This window comes from Saccostrea echinata, unplaced genomic scaffold (assembly GCF_033153115.1).
Source record: "Saccostrea echinata isolate AGI-Se365-2 ecotype Australia unplaced genomic scaffold, CSIRO_AGI_Sech_v1 ptg000057l, whole genome shotgun sequence".
NCBI lineage: Eukaryota > Metazoa > Mollusca > Bivalvia > Ostreida > Ostreidae > Saccostrea > Saccostrea echinata.
Window position 1 is genome coordinate 2,551,340 of NW_026889806.1, and position 20,791 is coordinate 2,572,130.

A 20,791-nucleotide genomic window follows, 5' to 3' on the forward strand; every position below is an offset into this window, starting at 1 on the left:
TAGGATTTCGAAATAAAATTCTTTTATTTCATACTCAGTTTATGTGCTGTTACATAATGATATTGCAGTACAAATGATGTTAAAGTGCAAAAGAAGCTAGGCAAAACAGCTACCACAAAGAGATGCCGTTTCTTTGATGCCAGGGTAATATCCGTTCGAATCTTCCATCTTACAGGCTGCCTCGAATTCAATACGTATATGAAGGGTTCCAAATAAGCTGAAAAACAGAAGAAAACATTCTCATAAAGTGGACTCTTCACAAATAATTCATTATTTCTTGTATTATCAAGAGTTTTATATCGACAAAATCTAAATGTCGGTTCAATGTCAAATTGTACTCTCGAGTGGCTTTTAATGACACTTTTGAAAACCAAGTGGCTCATTAGAGAGAGTGACTTAATTATTTTGTTTTCCCTCAAACAGATCAGTAACGTTTCCATTTACAATCATACTGCATTACCTTTCCTATCAATAGGTCATCTGTACAAGGCATTTAGCTAGAATATGTCTATATTACAATTAGATTTGTAACAATACCACAATTCACACAACAGAAAAGTATCAAGTATGTTGTAGAGAAGATAAAAGTAATTCAGGCATATAGTTAACTGACAATAGATGATACATCTGTGACCTTGGCTTTTTTAATTTGCCTTTCAATTCTTGCCGGAGCTGCACTGTGAAAGCATATCAAGGCAGGGTTGCAAACAATTTAATAATCTGTTTATATATTTAGAGCACACCATCAGATAGGCATCAAAAAGTCACCTAGACACACAATTGAATCTAAAGCTAAACCATATCATGGCATCATGGCCTTTTCAAAAGCGTTGTGATCATATTTCAAATTAAATGATGTGTAATGAATAATTGTACTTGTTCAAAATATTACGGTTACACAACTCTAAAATTGGTGTAAACAATATTTCAAATCATATGATTCAAACACAGGCAGAATACACTCCAAAAGGGAGAAAAATTAAATAAATGAAGTGCCCTCCTGAACATAAGTTTCATGCTATTGCTTGTTTCCATTATTGGATTTAACAGTTACATAAACTAAACAAAAGATTTTTTTTTCTATTTTACAGAATAAAACATTCCTATATACAAAGAAGAACCTTGAGTGCATTTCATTATTTCAGCAAACCTAATGTCTCTCTACTCTCAATTGACGACCTCTGAGAATTCCCGGCTCCTCACAGTAGACATTTCTATCAATTCTGTGCAATACTGTCAAGTTGATGAAAATGGCACAGTTGTAGATATTTATTGTTTGATTTTTGAATAGCATTGATTTTCTATATATGGAACACAACTGATGATAATCTTGGACCAAATATGTCCCAGTTCAATGTACTCATCACGACAAATAGTCATATATCAAGTACTTTCTCTGTGTACTATTACGGTAGTAATATACCACAATGCAATTAAATGCTTTCATTTTTTTTTGCTAACAATCTGAGAACTTTCCTTGTAACAAAAATATCTTGTTTACAATAACCTACAGTAAAAGTACAGGTACCCAGGCTTTCTTTTCTAATTCACATTTTTTTAACAATAATAATGTAATTACCTTTTTTTCTGAATTTGGTCAAAATGCACTTTAGGTCCACTTAAAAACTTATTATAAAATTTTATTTCATAAACAAAGCATAAATGAATACCACATTAAAACAAATTAAGAAAATTATAAATCAAAGTTAAGGGAACATAAGTCAGTAATAAAAATGAAAGAAATTTGTTGAATGTGAATTTTTTTCCTGGATCTTAAATTTGCTGTCTCTGAGACTCTCTACAGACCACTTCACTACATGTATGACAATAATCCACTGAAAATTAGAGACACATTCGTATTCTGTTTACTTCCATATCAATGTTCATATAAGCTTATCTATTGTTTACATTCTTAAAAATTAACATATATTCTTCCATTTATTTATTTTTTTTGTTGATAGATAAAAAAAAAAGAAATTAACAAGAGGCCCATGGGCCCCAAAGCTTACCCGAGTGAACATTCTCTTTCTCAGAATGAGATTTAGTGCGTATGTTTAAATAAATGAAACACTTCACTGGCTTCTTAAATTAAAGTCAATAAATTGAGGCTTGATGTCAAATTTTCACATGAATCCTTCTTATTCTCTGTGGCTGATTTTGAAAGGGGGAGGGTTCCTATTAGAACTACCATAAATAATAAATAGACTTTTATATTGTTAGATATTGCATAAAGTATAGCCAAAATAAGTATCCCCCAAAAACCCCCTAAAATATAGGAACTTCCAATATGCCTCCATGGAGGGCCTAAAGGTGGCAATTCCCAGCCCACTTTTTTTTTTAAGAATCCTGGATCCACCAGTGATCTTTGTGGACATCTATATAAATTTACACATTACTCTGTTCCTGATCTGTGGCACCAACCCTATCCTTGAGGTCACTGTTGGAAAAACTGGAGGTAAGTGAGCAAGTTCACAAAATTATACCCCAGCTGCCTTTTTTCAAAGTTCAAATATACCATGGTCCAAATGTGACCTTTAACATGCAAAATGACCTTGGGTCAGATCACAACACTCCCTGAAGTCATAAGCAATCTATATGTCAAATATCAACTTCCAATAGACTCCAATTGAGTGTTATAGAATGAATAATACAATAATATATACTGTAGGACAGTTGGATTGTTTTGTGGAAAAGGGGGAGGGGTGCTTGATGTAATCTTGTGTGTTTGCCTTGTTGAATTAATTTTAAATGTTACATGTTTCAAAGACTTGTCAAACTAACAGACAACATCTATTTCCTCTTCAATGTTGGGACAAAATATTTCTGATCCATGTAATTTGGATGATAACTCAACTCCTATAACAATCTTTTTCAATTTCAATATCGATATGATGGACTTGTCCAATTCAATTGCAATTTCTGCCAGTATCATGTTTACTAAAACTGTATATCCTTTTATTTATTTTTACCTCACCATTCATTTGTATGGTGAGGCATAAAGGAATGCTCGACTCTTCTACGTTTGTACGTTTTCTACCTCTAGTCTGGTCTGACATTTTGGTGGCTTTCATTTGTCGAGGAGGCTTCTAATCGCAATATCAGAAATACTACGAAGAAAGCATTTTATTGATCGGTGTTGTTAAAATTAATGAGGAGATGAACTATTTTAACAAACAAACTAAATCGTAAACATTGTAAGACATAAAACAATTTTAAAAAAAGATCTTAATTTTTGCCCATAAATTTTTTTCAGTTGGGGGGGGGGTGGGGGGGGGGGCTTGAGGGCTGTATTTCACTGAGGCGGGCAGCAATTCCAAACAAACAATAATTATATTTTGGCCCCATTAGGAAGTTGTTGACCAGACAAAAATGTTTGACTTTTTCTGCCACACCTTGAACTTATCTGAATGACCCTAAGTCAAGGTCATAACAATTGTCCATCAGGAAAGCTCAAATGAGCCACTGGTTCATGTAAGCTAATGAAAATATTTTTTAAAAAAAAGAAAAAAAAAGAATAAAAACGGGCTTTGTTTTAAATATATAGATCAAATATATCTATAAATACACAACAATGGGATAATTGTAAAACTGTCATTTGTCATTGTTTTTTTAAATTTTTTTGTTAAATCTTAAAATAGAAATCAATTAATTAATAATATCAAGTCTATTCATATCTGTATAAAATTTACATGAGTAAAGTAATTTTGCATTACTTTACAAATATAATCCAGGTATTTGGCCTAGATCATTAGATCTATCATACAAAACTATACGCCAACTAAGGTACGTTGGCCTTATGACCTTTGAAAAGTTTGTTTGAGGCCAAAAGACCTTGTCAGATTCATCACTCTCAGAATTAATGACCATCAAACAAAAGAAATATTCCAGAGGAATTTATAAACATGAAATTTAATATCCAAATAATAGGCCTTTGTTTTTCAACATTATGCAAGACATTTTCCTCTATGTGTTTAAGAAATCTCTTCAAGCTATAAAATTCAAACTGCCGACTGTGCTGTGTATTATGGTGTGATGTTTATGTCTAAGTTGACAGTCATGTTTTTGAACTGTGAATAATTTGACAATTCACACATCCAACTTATCAAGTATGTCAAAAGACTAGGACCTTATAAAAGATCTTAATTCTTTGCCTGTTGTCATTTTAAATTCTGCTGCACATATCTCTTTTTTTTGGAGTCTAAATTAAAGGGTACCAAAACTTAACTCCTTGGGGGAGAGTTGTCAACTTTTTGATCTATTAAAAATAATTTATTAATGTTTCCAAATTGGTAACAAGACATAAGCAGTTAGTAAGTGAATCATAGTTAGTTTATGCAAAATCATACTGCTTCAAACTACAAGATAGTAACAAAATATATTAGCCAACAATACATTAATATCTTGAGTCAAAATAATAAGATTATTACTGTATACAAGGATATTTTTTCCCTCTGTTATTTTTGCCCTTTCACACCTGCAAGCAATTTTGCCCTGTTTTCAATTTGCTCAGTCACAGTTTTGTTTAAGAAATTATGCTGTGTTCTTTGAATTTGCCCCATTTTAAATTCACCCACCTGTGAGAAGGGTGAAAAGGGCGAAAATAAAACGGAGGTGAAAATTTCCCTGTATACAGTATTATCTTAAAATTCTTTAGTACTTTACTATGGAAACAAAATGAAAAAAATGTGACAGTTTTCCTTTTAAAGATATTCTCACAGTTTGTTGAGAAAAAAATCTAAGAGAGAAAATTCCTTAGTAGGATAACATGAAATTTTCATAATTGCATTTTCTATGAAAATATTTGTATAATGGGGATATGTATCATCACTATCATGTATATTATCATGATGATATGTATCATGTATATTATCATGATGATATGTATCATGTATATTATCATGATTATAGGTAGGGATGCGTGATTTTATCGGTATACCGGTATATCGCGATTTTTTTATTGCGTGATACGTATCGTGATGCGGAGACTAAAATACCGGTATTTGGTACATAACTATAAATGCCGGAAATTATTCATTTATTTGCCCAAACTATTGAATGACAATAAGAGGAAGTGTAAAAAGTGTTGAAAACAGTTAAACAATGGCATCAAAACGTGCTTTATATGAAATAAATGAAAATTTAAAAAGTAAAGTTATGTTTTTATAGCATATTTTTAAGAAATATTATGGAAATTCATTTGAAATTGTAGTAAAAAATGCGTGTAAAAATATCACAATTTATCGTGATATTTTTGGGAAAAAATCGTGATATATCACGTTACGAAATTTTTGCCGATACCCATCCCTAATTATAGGGATATGTATCATGTATATTATCATGATTATAGGGATACAGATATGTATCATGTATATTATCATGATTATAGGGATAGGGATATGTATCATGTATATTAACATGGTTATAGGGATACAGATATGTATCATGTATATTATCATGATTATAGGGATACAGATATGTATCATGTATATTATCATGATTATAGAGATAGGGATATGTATCATGTATATTAACATGGTTATAGGGATACAGATATGTATCATGTATATTATCATGATTATAGGGATAGGGATATGTAAAATAATGAGTTGACAGAAATTATAATATTTATAATATTGCCAAGACCTCATATATAAGAGTAAAAAATGCGATCATTTAGAAACACATAGGCAAATTTATATAATTTTTTTTTACAAACATTTAAATACTGAATTGTTTATAATGACAAGCAATAAATGAACATTTTTATACTTGATTGCTTCAGATGTTAACTTTTAGCCTTGCCCCACCTCCACCTGTAAATGTACTGCTACCCTTGTGGTCTCAACACTACCTGCTCGTTGATTACCCTATCTTAACACCTTTACCTCCTCAAACATAGATTGATATTTTGCCAACATGGCTGGAATAAACTACCACAGTTCACTCCTATCATAAGACCATCTGGTGAACTCTTCCTGTTTTTTTGGCAAATCATATGTCAAGCTACTCTGCAGAACGTACGCTTCCTAAGAAGTAGGACATTGTTACCTCCAATATTTTGGTACCCATCCTGAAGTTATTTCCTCACTTGGTACCCCATCTGAAATTTGTATCCTCATTTGTTACCCCTCCCTTGGTAACACCCCCCCCAAAAAAAAAAAGTTTGTATCCTCACTTGGTAAAAATTTGTCTGTATCCTCAGTTGGCACCCAACCTTGTGTTTGTATTCTTACTTGGTACTCCACCCTGAGTTTGTATTCTAACTTGTTACCCCACCCTGAGTTTGTATCCTGAGGGTGGGGTCCAACCTAGGTTTGTATCCTGACTTAGTACTAAACTTTGAGTTTGTACTCTCACTTGGTATCCCACCCTGAGTTTATATATTCACTTGGTTCCCTACCAGGTTTTATTTTAAAGCAATAAAAGTTTTGATACACAGACCCTATTTTGGGCAGTTTTATATATTTTGGAAATATTAGTACCAAACCCTCCTAATTTGGTACCAAACCCTGACTTTTTATCTTCACTTGGTACCCCATCCTGAGTTTGTATCCTCACTTGGAACCCCATCCTGAGTTTGTATTCTCAATTGATACCCCACCCTGAGTTTGTATCCTCACTTGATACCCCACCCTGAGTTTGTATCCTCACTTGGTACCCCACCCTGAGATTGTATTCTCACTTGGTACCCCACCCTGAGTTTATATCCTCACTTGGTACCCCACCTTGAGTTTGTATCCTTACTTGGTACCCGACCCCGAGTTTGTATCCTCACTTGGAACCCCACCCTGAGTTTGTATTCTCACTTGATTCCCCACCCTGAGTTTGTATCCTCACTTGATACCTCACCCTGAGTTTGTATCCTCACTTGATACCACCCTGAGATTGTATCCTCACTTGGTACCCCACCCTGAGTTTGTATCCTCACTTGGAACCCCACCCTGAGTTTGTATCCTCACTTGGAACCCCACCCTGAGTTTGTATTCTCACTTGATACCCCACCCTGAGTTTGTATCCTCACTTGATACCCCACCCTGAGTTTGTATCCTCACTTGATACCACCCTGAGATTGTATCCTCACTTGGTACCCCACCCTGAGTTTGTATCCTAACTTGGTAACCCCCCCCCCCCCCCCGAGTTTGTATCCTCACTTGATACCCCACCCTGAGTTTGTATCCTCACTTGATACCACCCTGAGATTGTATCCTCACTTGGTACCCCACCCTGAGTTTGTATCCTTACTTGGTACCCCACCCTGAGTTTGTATCCTCACTTGGTACCCCATCCTGAGTTTGTATCCTCACTTGATACCCCACCCTGAGTTTGTATCCTCACTTGATACCCCACCCGGAGTTTGTATCCTAACTTGGTAACCCCCCCCCCCCCCCCCCGAGTTTGTATCCTCACTTGATACCCCACCCTGAGTTTGTATCCTCATTTGATACCCCACCCCGAATTTGTATCCTCACTTGATACCCTACCCTGAGTTTGTATCTTCACTTGGTATCCCACCCTGAGTTTGTATCTTCACTTGGTACCCCACCCTGAGTTTGTATCTTCACTTGGTACACCATCCTGAATTTATATCCTCACTTGGTTCCCTACCAGGCTATATTTTCAAGCAATAATAGTTTTGATACATACAGACCCTTTTTTGGACAGTTTTAGATATTTTTGAAATATTTTCTTTAGGGATGAAGTGTTAAGTTACTCATTATGATCAAAGTATTGATTTGTCCTTCAAGTATTGGCAAAAGATTTAAGTCACATGTCTTCTTCCTCCATAACACACTTCCAAACTGATGGCTGTGTTTTAATTTATAACATGAGTACATGTATTTTGCATTGCTCTCCTATCAGCAATGACTTAAATGGTATATGTACCAGTAAAATATTAGGATAAATGGTTTCCTGCACAGAATGACGTAGTCAACTTTCCATTTGTTTTAAGAGGATTAACATACATATTGACATTTCTATTTTTATTAAGCCTATCACAGGATTAACTTACAACTTTAGTATTGAGGGAATTAATTCCCTCAACAGATTATAGCTTAGAGTTTGGGTTTTTTACAATGAGGATCAGTTGTGATTTGTGATTTACTGTTGATAGTACCTGACTTTAATTAAGAAATGTAGGGTAAGACGTAATATCTACACAGATGTTAGAATCCATTGCTTTACAGCTTAAGGTCGTGTTGCCCCCTAATCAAATTTTGTATCTCACTGACAAAGGTATTGTACAAATGTTCAGCAAAATATTAAAGGCAAAATTGTCAACAAAAATATTATCAAAGAGTCTAACATTGTTATTTTGAACTCAATTGAAGTGGAGAAAAAACTTCCAAGATATCTGAAGGTTTGACATATACATAAAAACCAGTTGTGACCTTCATCTCACTTTAGCATATTCAGGGTATTGGAGATATCGATGTTTGAGATACAAAGTTCTCGTGTATTCGTAATAATTTCTGGAGATGTTAACACTAAATCAAAGAATTAACACAAGCAGCAAACAACGCAGAACAATAATGTGAAATGAAAATTATTATAAATTACTTTTGACAAAAACAGATTTTGTGTAAATTCTTTTAGTGCTTGACACAATTTTGTATACTTTGTAATTCATTCTGGCCATTTCTGGCAGCCTGTAAAAGGAAGGGAACTATACATACATGTATGAAGACATGACTTAAATGAGAGTGAAATGTGCAATACTAACCTTTCTCCTCTATCCGAGATTTGATCAACAAGTGCACTTCAGCCATGTCATTTCTGAACACTGGGCCAGCATTAAGGAGGTTGATGGCGTGAACCTCCGCTGAGCTGTTAGTTGTAGCACTGCTAGTACACCCCTTCCCTTGAATGACAGTGTCATAATAAGCTGAGATGTACTGAGTATTCATTGGAAATGCAATTTTACATGGTTGTGACCCTGCAAGGCCTGAAAATTAAAGAAAAATTATGTTTATTCAACACTGGCAAAAAGACAATTTTTGGTCTCACTTTGGAACAATTACTATTGATCATCTTACATTAATACAACAGATTTAAACTGTAGGCCTTTCTGCATAAAGTGGTTGTTTTTGGACCATAGGTTATAGAAATAAGATCTATCTCTTTTCTGTCTGTCCTTCTGTCTATCTTTGTCAACACTTTATATAGCTGTGACAACAGCTCTAACATTTCCAAAGCATGATCTTCAATTTCACATAGGAAGAGCAAATGTTTTTAATACAACCAATTACAATACAACAGTTAAATGAGGATAAGTAATTAAAACTATAATTAAGGTTAGCCTTGACCTTGCCCTTTGACCTAGTGATTGTTTATCTCTGTTGCTGATGACCTGTGTGGATCATCAACTTAATTCACACATAGAGATTGCATAGAACGATCACAAAGATGTGTTTTGAATATTATCATTGGCAATGACCCATACCTCTGACCTTGATATTGAACCAATCTAAACCTCTGACCTTGATATTGGCAATGACCTAGATCCCTGACATTGTTGTTGGCACTGACCTAGACCTCTGATCTTGATATTGGCACTGACCTAGATCCCTGACCCTGTTGTTGGCACTGACCTAGACCTCTGCTAATAAAAGACGTTCATCTCTATGGAATGATCTAATGATTGGCTCAGGTAAACTGCTACAGAAATTCAATTGCAACCAACACTGGAAGTTCACCCTAACCTTGGCATATCAGTAAATTATAGCAATAAATAAGAATATTAAGATGATATTTTTTTCAATAATGCAATCCAATTTAACCATCACTTGACCTTTGACCTTGAAATTGGTATACAATAACCCAGAAGAAATCTGCCATATGTTTCATGTCTTATAAATTAGGATGCAGAATCTTTACACCAGTTTTATGTTTACTTAGATGTTTGTTTTGGTAAAAGATTAGCAGGGGCTTTTGTTTCAGTTATTCATTTAATGAAAAGGTGATTATGAACAGAGTCTGGTCACAAGAATTCTTTGTCTGGAATGGTAAATATTAAACAATCTGTTTGAATCATCTGGGGCAATTTTTTATAGCCATGTTATGCTATCTGAAAATTCACGTAATGGATTAAGATAATAAAAAAAATCACCACCTTCTATTTAGGCCAATTAAAAGAAAATCAATAATGTATGATCTAAAATTGTCTGTGTTTTAAGCAGAACATTTTAAAGTTTTCAAGTAAATTGCATTTTTTGCTATAGTGTGCTGTATAAAATTGAGAGAGTTCATATTACTGAAGTCTGTTACATTATACAAATTACTTTTTTTATTAACCAATGAACAAGACTCGCATATACATACAAATTCATCAAGTTTTCAAACTTCTGAAGCTTTGTCAGACATACTAGCTATTTATTTGACAAATTTATTTATTAATTACATTAAATTGTTGCTAGACTTCACAAATGCATGAGTGAGCTTTATGTGTTTGTACCTCTTGAAATCCCAAACTATAACTTCTCACAAGATCAAAGTAATTAAAAGCTCTGTGGGGCACTTTTAACAACATTGTTAATCTTTAAGAATTTGATTGAAGAAATCTGCTTCAAGTTAGTAAAACAAAAGTTAACAAATCATGATTTAATGATTACTTTATGCACATGTATAATTTCAACAAGAAAAAAAAAAAAATACTGAAAACTAGCGTGAAAACTTTGAGAATACCAGAATGTGCCTAGCATAATATCAAAGTACTGGTTCCTTCTCACTCATCAATTACTTTTTTACTGACTATAATAAACATGCATATTGCATTAATGATAATAGATGCAACTAGGCACCATTATGATAGCTATACTAGTCTTTAAATATCGGTGATTTATGTGCATACAGTTTTTCTCTAACATAGCTTTCTCAAAGGAAGAGAAAGTGCTCTTTCTTCTATAAAACTGTTACCACTTCAAATATATTATTTTTTTTTCAAATTGAAGTTTGACCTATAACTATGATTCTTGAAATTCTGCATATTGTTTCAAGTGACTATGAATTTGCAAAAGTGGAAACTTTCATGAGAAAAAATGGGAAGGGGGAATAAAGGAGCTTTTTTTGGTGGTTGTAAACATGATCTTACTTCTTAAATTATCATCCCTCAGAAAGGACTTGAAAAAGGAAAATAATTCAATAAATTCTTCACCCCCAGACATTTAATGACAAACTTAATGGAATAAAGTCTAGTGATCATAAAAAAGTCAAACTGAAAATGTGAAAACTTTATGTCAGAAATATACTGAAAAGAAAAAAAATGCAAGTTAAACATTTGAGGTGATTAAATCTTATTTTTCCTCCCATATTTTTATATTAATATTCATGCATCTTTCAAACAAGAAACAAAAAAAAAAGGCCAGAGAACCACTCAAAAGTACAAACTTTAAGTAAAGAAGAAAATTTGATATGATTATCAAACTTCAGATGCTTAGCTATTTCATAAACGTCAACAAAAATAAATGACAGAATAATGTGCACTGTGACGACATTGCATGCATCACTGCATACATTTGGGGAAAAATATTATGATATTATCTCCATCTTTAAAAATAATCAATATCACTGCAGTACTGCATATCTACTAAAATTTTAATCACCCTGGGGCATTTCTATGACTAGTTTTGTATATTGACTTTCTATGAACTTCAGCACGAAATAAAATAAAGTTGCAACAATCCTTCTAAACCATTCAATAATTCAATGTAATCTGGGTCTCTGTAGTATCTTTAACCTAAGAAATTCCCTTGGTTTCCTTGTAATCAAATATCTTCTCTGAATGAATGCAAGTGAACATCTTAAAGACCTCTTTAATATGTGCATAAAAATAACCCATTGGTCAAGTAAGTTTATTTCACCAAAAAAAAAGAGCACTCTGATGGCCTCATAATCTCTGGCAAGTCATTTTTTATCTATAATCTTTAAGATGGGAGGGAAAAAAATCAAATTAACCTGAGCTATTTGTGTGTTACTGTTATGCCCAATACGTGGTGGTTGCCAAATTTCCAATTAATGACTCTCTGTTTTATTTATTGGCCAATAACTATGCTCTTTCTAGCACCAAAGAATATGCATGCATTAAACCCTAATTATTCTCATCCACACTCCGCTACTATAAATTCCTGCTATTTTTTCCAACTCTGCCAGCTCTTTTCTTTTTTTTTTTCCCCCCAAAAGATACGTGTTCCTGATGTAAATAAACCCTTAGGAGGTGGAAGTATAACCATGTTCAACACACTACTTAGCCTTGACCTTGAGGAAATGGCTCTTTGATGTGGTAAGGTTGAGAAATAAACAAGGGTTTTGCAGAACATAATATCTCCAGTTTGAAGATAAAGCCCACACCTCTCAGCTTCACCCCAATACAAAGACGTATACAGCTTGTAATTAAAGCTACGCATGATGCATCATGAAACATTCGGTTCAAATCAAAATCGGAGAGACTTAATTGCCACAGATAGTTTTTTTTTTACCATCGTATTGAGTCATCTCTACACCTATGTAGTGTACTTTGTAAATGTGAAACTAAAAAAGTTCAAGCTATATTGTTGAAATCAATATTTGGTTGAAATACGTTTACTTTTAATGATACGCATACCTACAAGAACTAAGAGACTCTTTATAAAGATATTTCCACTACCATCCCATCAAGGCTTTTGCTCTTAAACCAGAATGAAACCTGTCTTAGTTGCTGCTTCTGGGTCAATCTTCTTTCCAATCAAATGCTACACCCAATGCCATATCCCCCCCCCCCCCCTCCCCCCGGTTTGTCTCTCACTTTCCAAGAAAAATTATCATCTATGACAGTCACAGGATTTATCGTACAATATGTACCCTTAATTGTAAAGTACAGAGGGGTCATGGTTACATGCTTATAACTTCCAAGTATGTGTATGTATTCATTCAGGGATAATCAAAACAAAGGTCAAGAGGTCGGGCCTATTACTCTGTCCAGGTGATGCAGAAAAGGCCAACAACATGTCAAAAGATGTACTTTTTTTCAATCACAAAAGCAGCATAAGTGGGAGATTTCTTCTTTCCTCTTCACTTAATATAAAAGTGAAATAACAAAATATATTTGTGATAGCCTTTGGTGGTGGCTTATTCAAAACTTAAAGTACAATTGTGTACCAGTACATTTTTTTGGGTGCGTCTTTTTACCACAAGGTACCACAAGGAACCACAAGGATACCACAAGGAACCACAAGGAACTCCAGGGATACCACAAGGTACCCCAGGGACACCATATACAACCTTAATTATTCTAAATATGGTTTATATGCACTTGTAAATTAAAAAAAATATGTTTTTGAAAGACAAATTAACACTTTTAAATTAATTGTCTTAAATATAGAGGAGTTACCGAAGTTAAAAATTTAAAAGTAAATATACTTATTTAAGCTAAATTATGCATTTATAGTTCAGAGGAACAGTTAAATTATTGTATCTTTTTATGATGTACAAAAAGTTAATGGTTAATTGTGTATTGCAGTAGTCAATACACAAACCAAAAGTTGATATCCAAGAAGAATCCTAATGATAACCCCTGTACCACTAGGATAAGCCAAGGTACCTGAAAGAAAATCCAAATGACACTCAATTCAACTTTTAAAAAATCTTTTCATGGTTAAAATGCACTTGTTAATTATGAATTATAACTGTTTATTGTATATTTGTATAATACAAAACATAAAGAATAAAAGAACCCCAAGGGACATTTAGGATCATGATGAAATCCCAACAAACAAACACAAAGAACCACTTAGATTAATAAATGACATTCCATTCAACCTTAATAAATCTAAATATGATTTATGTTCATTTGTTAATTACAAAGTAAACTGTTTATTGTAAATATAATTTTTTTAGGTCACCTGAGTCATTCAGGTGACCTACCAGTTGTGATTTGTTTATGTTTGTTGTTCATTGGTCATAAAATGTTTAAATTTTCAGCTTCTTTTGAACCACTGAACCAATTTTAACCAGTTTTATGGGTAAAGTTAACCAGTTTTTATAGGTAAAGGGAAACATGAATTTTGAATTTCATGGTCCTTGACCCCTCTCCCCTTCTGGGCTTGAAGGATGGGACTAAAACCATCAAAATACATTGTATATGCAATTGTTAAAATCTTCTTCTTTACTCTTGGAAATCCAATAGTCAAACTGTTGACATGAATGTAATAAGCATTAATTGAGCTCTCTATCAATTGTAAAATTTGTGGCCCAGGGGTCAGGTTTTAGGGTAATCTGGTGAAAAAGCATTATTTCTTTCAAAATATTCTTTACTCTAGGATATTAAATTAGCCAAACATGTTACAAATAATTGCATGGTGAGATGCATATATGAGCAAGGGTGCCTCTTACAAAATTGTGAAACTTTATGGCCTGTGGGTAAGCTAGGGGTTCTGGTGTAGGGTGAGGATCTATTGGTAATATAGTGAAAAAGCATCATTTTTTGAAAATCTTCTTTTGAAAGTGCTTACAATTGTGTTGAGAAAATGCATACGGTGCCATTTTCAAATTATTTCTTTTAAAACCCCTTCTGCCCCTGGTATTTAACACATAAAATAAATTATTTATGTCAGAAGTGCAACTATATTGGGGAAAAAAACTTGCATCCTCATTCAAGTATAGAAAGTATGAAAAACTATACCCATAAATGGTTTACAATTTCCGAACAATGAAGTGCCTTTAATTACAAAATAAAAAAAAAATGAGTGTGTTATAAATTTAAGATGATGTTTTTTTGTAAACAAAGACTTACATGTATCTAACTTACAAATGCATTACAAATGCATACATGTATGAACCATATTTATAGATTTATTAACTTTGAATGAGGTGTCATTGGTGTACCCTTGGGGTCCTTTGAATCCTAAAAAAAATGTTTTTTGTATTGAAATAAACAATAAACAGATAATGATGTAATTAAAAAATGCACATAAACCATATTTACGTTTATTAAAGCTGAATTGGATGTCAGTGATATGGCTCATTATTGGGATACTTAAGGGTATTCTTCAGATACCTAGGGTTTCCTTGGTATCCTTTTTTGTGTATTAAAATATGCAATAAACAGTTACTATGTTATTTACAAAAGCATAAAACCATTTTTAGATTTATAAAGGTCCAACTGGGTGTCCTTGAGGTATTTTGGGATAATTTTCGGGTTACCCTGGGATGTCCTTGTGGTAACTTAAGGCTATCCTTTGGTTCTTAAGCGAGTATCCTTTTGATTTGTGTATTGAAGTATATACAGTAAACAGTTACTGTGTCATTTACAAGTGCAAATATAAACCATATTTACATGTACATTTATTAATGTTGAATTGGGTGTCCTAGGGCACACTGGGATTTTCTTGTGGTACCTTAAGAGTATTATTTGGTTTTATGTGAGTGCCCTTTGGTTTTGTATATTGAAATACACAAATCATAGTTAAAACATGATTATTTATTTACACCATATAAAATATTAAAGTTCTTCAAAACTAAACATGCATAATTGAGCTTAATTGTTTAATTAATTAATATTACCTATAAATTTTTAACTTGGGTAACTCCTCTATATTTAAGACAATTAATTTAAAAGTGTTAATTTGTCTTTCAAAAACATTTTTTTTCTAATTTACAAGTGCATATAAACCATATTTAGAATAATTAAGGTTGTATATGGTGTCCCTGGGGTACCTTGTGGTATCCCTGGGGTTCCTTGTGGTTCCTTGTGATTCCTTGTGGTATCCTTGTGGTTCCTTGTGGTAAAAAGACATACCCCATTTTTTTAACCAGAGAATGTCTGTGTAACAAGTCATACCATTTTACCTTGCATCAAAATATTTTTCATAAGAAAGGGATACTAGAGAGGAGAGGGTGACTACAACTTTCACATGAACAAAGAAATTGACTTTTCATTTCTAGCAATACCTGATAAAACCTTCTGTCACTCTCTTCAATCATCATACAAAAATTAATGTTGGAGTTGACAAGCATATATTAAACAAACAGACCACGGACAATATTTACCATAAACATTCCAGACTTTGTACTACCAGTGCTTATGTCATTGCGGAACAACAAAAACGAAGAATGTCACAGTACAAGAGGCCCATGGGCCCTCATGCTCATCTGAAACACACTGGACTTTTATGGCAAATGAATACAGACATGTAGTGAAACCTCTTCTAATTGCTTTATTGCTACTTTTTATTCTGTGTAAACTATTTGCAAGATTTTTCTTGTTTTACCTCAAGTAAAACTGATCAACTGAGCCCCCACCCTAAGCCAGCTTGAATCTACTCTACATAGGGGTAACTGCACGTTAATTTGACTTTTTGTTGCAATGATGTTCTTCAGAGGAAGCTTTTTAAGAATTTTTAACTATGCATTTCTAAGGTAAACTATGGCATCATTTTGTTTCATGTCTACACCCTAACACTGGGGGAGGAGGGGGCAATGATTGGAGCAAGTATGAATCTGAATTGAATTTGGTAATTCATATCAAGTTTTAATTTTTCTGGCCTAGCAGTTCTTGAGGGGGATTTTTAAATAATCCCATCATATTTTCACAATTATCTTTAATTATCTGACCTTGAAAGAGAATGTGGTCCATTATTTGATTAAATTTGAATCCCCTTTCCTCAAGAATGCTTTGTAGTGAGTGCAAAATTTGTGCAGTGATTCTGGAGAGGAAAATGAGAAAAGTTAATAAATGACAAATGACAGAAAGACAGTAGCTGGACAATCTTCAACCAGTAAAGATCATGTCTTTGGCTCAGGTGAGCTATAAATTAGAAGCAGGTTAATTACTCTTTATCTATTCTTATTAATCAAGAATTTTCATCATGAAAATGAAATTCTTGTCAATATATTCAATAATATCAGAAAATATTCAAAATAACAAGAAAATGTAATCCTCTTGTCGCAATAAATAAAATCTCATGATCCATATTTATTTTTGTTTCAGAGGTTTAAACACTTCATCTATGAATTTAATGTCAGTCGCCATTTAAGAAATTGCCCGCTGCTACAAGAGTACTGCAGATAATGGCTGATAACTTACTATCGACCAGGTAAGTACTGGTAACATGAGAGATGTAAACAACAGATGGATTACTGATGTCAAAAGTTTACAAATATATTAAAATGAGTTATAGTAAATATTAATGTAAAATCTTTCTGCATAGAAAATTAATACCTGCAAGTTACATTGCTGAAAAGATGTATTATTGAAAGGAAATGAAGGTATCTGTTTTTTTTTCTTACAAACACAGACTGTATTTTCCTTCAATGTGTCCAATGTCCTTGAAGCCACAGATAAAAAAAAAACACAAAACAAAAAAAAGGACTGCCTTGATATCAAAATCAATGACAAAATTAACTCCAACACCATCCCCTTTAGTCAAGTAATAAACATCGTACTGCATGGCCTGGCCATGCGACGGTTGTTAGCCTGTATAAACACTTTCTTAGCTTGTACACAACAGCTAGGAATACCTCTCACCCCTAACTTCACCTGTCAATGGCCAGGCTATAAAATGCCCTTACTTAAATGACATCTTATTGATTACATTAAGACTCTTATTACAGGGCAGTCAACTAAACTACCTCAGTCTTTGTAAGTACTTCTAATGAATGCTTAGAAGGTCATTATACTGCAACCTTGCTGTGAAATTGGCAATGCCAATTAAAGTCATCTTCCTTTTGCATGTAAAAAATGAACTCCACAACTCCTTCTTTCAACAAAAATATCTTACAAACTTTTGGAAACTCTGCATCAATGTATTCTTATTAAATACTTAGCATAGCTAAGGAGCTTTATGTTTTACTTTTTTAACAATTTATCATGCATTGGAATAATATATATGTTCCTTGCATAAAATGTTAGTAAAACTTAGGTAAAATACATAAAGTTCACATCAAACATGCAGATTGTTAAAAAGATTATTTTAATCCCTAAAATAAAAAGAATTATCTGTGTACATGTGAAGGTAGTTGACTATATGTCATGTCTCTTTTGTCGTCAAGTTGAATTCAGAATTATTAATAATACAGTAGAACTTTTGTAAAATTTATCAATTATTAAAAACTACTTCTATTTGAGATAAAGTTTTTTTGTTTTGTTTTTTGTTTTGTTTTTTTTTTTTGGGGGGGGGGGGGGGGGTATATGAATTTATTAATACATGTAAGCATAATTTTGTGCAGTGAAAATCTTGGAAAAGTACTTTCCAATACATGAATTTCATGTGTATCTTAATTGCAATGATGAAAATATTGAACAGCCTTGTAATAAATGCTAAAAACATATTCAACCTGCAATTAACAGTGATTAATAAAAAGAAAACCCCAAATCTGTTTCATGGATTATTGCACAAAAAGTACATACATCTTCACATTTTATATACAAGAAAATTTACTTTGCTTTGAATTTGAAATTCCAATCTTTATCAGATTTTCTAACACACTGACAGGGATTAACCTTCGGGAGATTTTAGGTCAAGAAATTGTATAATCCCCAATTTGCTCGAGCCAACCTGACCTCAAGGCCAACTTTCATCACCCACTCTAGCTTTTCACTTACCATTCCCCGTCAGTAGAAAAAGGGAAAGACCCATGGTCACTAGCGGAACTGCTGGGGGCCACATTATTAGGTTACGGCATGTGCCCCTCCGCTAGTCCAATAACACATTTAGCTGCCAGAACCGCGTTCTCCCCTTAGATGACCTAGATTATATCTACAAAGAAAAAATGGCGATAGATCAAACATGTAAACAAATACACTGCCAACAGGAATTCCCTAAAGCCTGTGTTTACCAGTTTATTTGAATATAAAGTCCTATGATATTTGTACAAAAAATATGTAAAGATTTAATTTCTAGAAATAAATAACACTGTTAACGGTTAATAATGTCTCTGTTATTAGCAGATAACACTGTTTATAAGGCCAAAGCCAGGTCACGCTTTTGCTGAAAATGGCCGACCAAATTACAAAAGAGAAGTCAATAATGTTTCCTCAGTTACCACCGACTGTCACAAATTAAAACATAAATTACACAGACAGCAAATAAATTAAGCAATGAATACTTACATTAAAAATTAATCAAATTTCTATATACGTTTCAACCGTTTAGAATCTTATCTTCACATCAGATAGAGAATTGGGTCAATATACAGTTGATTTCATCAATCACATCCAAATTCCCATGTCTAAGGAAAAGGACACTCTTTAAAACAGTCAGATAGATTGCTGTAGTAAATAAAAATCGTTTAACACAAAATATCACTATTTTTCACCCTTGTTTGTATCTCGTAAAGTATCGACCTTTTCCCACAAAAAACTCTACGCCGTAATTGACACAATTCCGTATATGGATTGCTACGTCACAGCAAGTGCGCGCACGCTATCCACTCATGTTGGACTAAATCTGTGTATTGGAAAAGCTTGATACCCATGAGTACTGCTACAACTATAGTAAACGTTTCAGTTGTTGAATGCAAATTTTATGAATGAAAAAATATTGACAAAAAATGTACACATTGTAAGATTTTAAGCAAGTTAAATGTCAAATACGAAAAACTTTATATTGTATTAAACACTGATAGGACATTTTTTTTAAAGATTAAGAAAAAGATTTCTTTTATATAAAGAAAATGTGTTTATTCCATAAATAAATCTAGGGTCAAGTACAGTTTTATAAATTTTAAAGATAATTTTATTTTAAAATAAGTTCTGTTAAAAAACAATGATGAAACATTTATTTAATCTTGGAGACAAACAAAATAAATGTCTACTGAGGAAAGAAAGACTGACAGATAATTACAGTATTTTTTTTATATATCATGGACAGTTCTCAAATTGCCCAATGAAGATGAAAAATATTACTAAATATTAAAAATAAGTAAACTATTTCTTAGCTTTGAAATATATAAGATATTATTAAAGGTTAATCTTAAAGTGTTTATTTTCTCGCATATGCACTGTTACTTTCGTGTATCATTGTGTATGGGTTGTCTTAGAGTACAAATCCGTCAGTCTGACGCAGTCTGTACACAGGACGCCGTTTCCTACTACCCCCTGCATTCAAGCCACCTTTTTAGACTATAATATACTGTGTCACTATTTCTTTTTAAAAAGAATTATAATCATAGTAAAGCAACCTTAAAATGGAACACCCATCTCCCCCACGAATCACGTACAGATCCTAGCGGAAGTTGATAGGATTAGTCACTATATATGAGGGAAAATGGCTTAAGGGGATGAAGGACACATGGTCACATGACTCTGTTTAACTACGTCATAATCTCCGTTTATATAAGTGCAAACCGTGTAAACCATCAGTTCTTGTATTAATATTTGACAATTTTTTTTTACTTTGATTACCATCATATATATAAAAAATAAAAAGTTTTAACATTCTTGTAAACATTAACAAATTATGAAATTGTTTGATCCACTCCTCTGTTTCCCTAAACTGCGCGTCCAACAAGTTGGTGACGTCATACACGATCTGTTAGTACAGCAAGATCATACTCGGTGAATACAGGGGCGGTATTATTATGTAAAAACAGCTCATAATCAGTATGTGATGAAATATTTGAGAAATGGGAAACACAAAAATTATTTTTGCATTGCTGATGACGGAAATCTTATGTAGGTATATCTTATTTCGCTTATTTAGCTTACGCGTGACGTCATAGTTGGTTTTTCCCGTACTCGAGAAATGTAAACATGACACGGTTTTGTCATGCTTGTGCCTTTTTTCACGATGTCCTGTGCAATATTGAGGTCAGCTTCACC

At 33.2% G+C, this 20,791-nt stretch overlaps 1 protein-coding gene across 1 annotated transcript in view; it reads right to left on the bottom strand.

Moving 5' to 3' along the window:
- The window catches only part of LOC133174370 (transforming growth factor beta receptor type 3-like), a 35,751-nt gene extending 16,399 nt beyond the window's left edge, over window positions 1-19,352 (bottom strand). The window contains exons 1-4 of the mRNA XM_061309486.1: window positions 19,082-19,352; window positions 18,575-18,728; window positions 8,723-8,944; window positions 114-217 (exon numbers count right to left, since the gene is read on the bottom strand). Of these exons, the coding sequence (XP_061165470.1) occupies window positions 114-217; window positions 8,723-8,944; window positions 18,575-18,638 (390 nt within the window). The 5' untranslated portion in view covers window positions 18,639-18,728; window positions 19,082-19,352. The remainder of the gene's footprint in view (window positions 1-113; window positions 218-8,722; window positions 8,945-18,574; window positions 18,729-19,081) is intronic.
- Window positions 19,353-20,791: the final 1,439 nt, after the last annotated feature.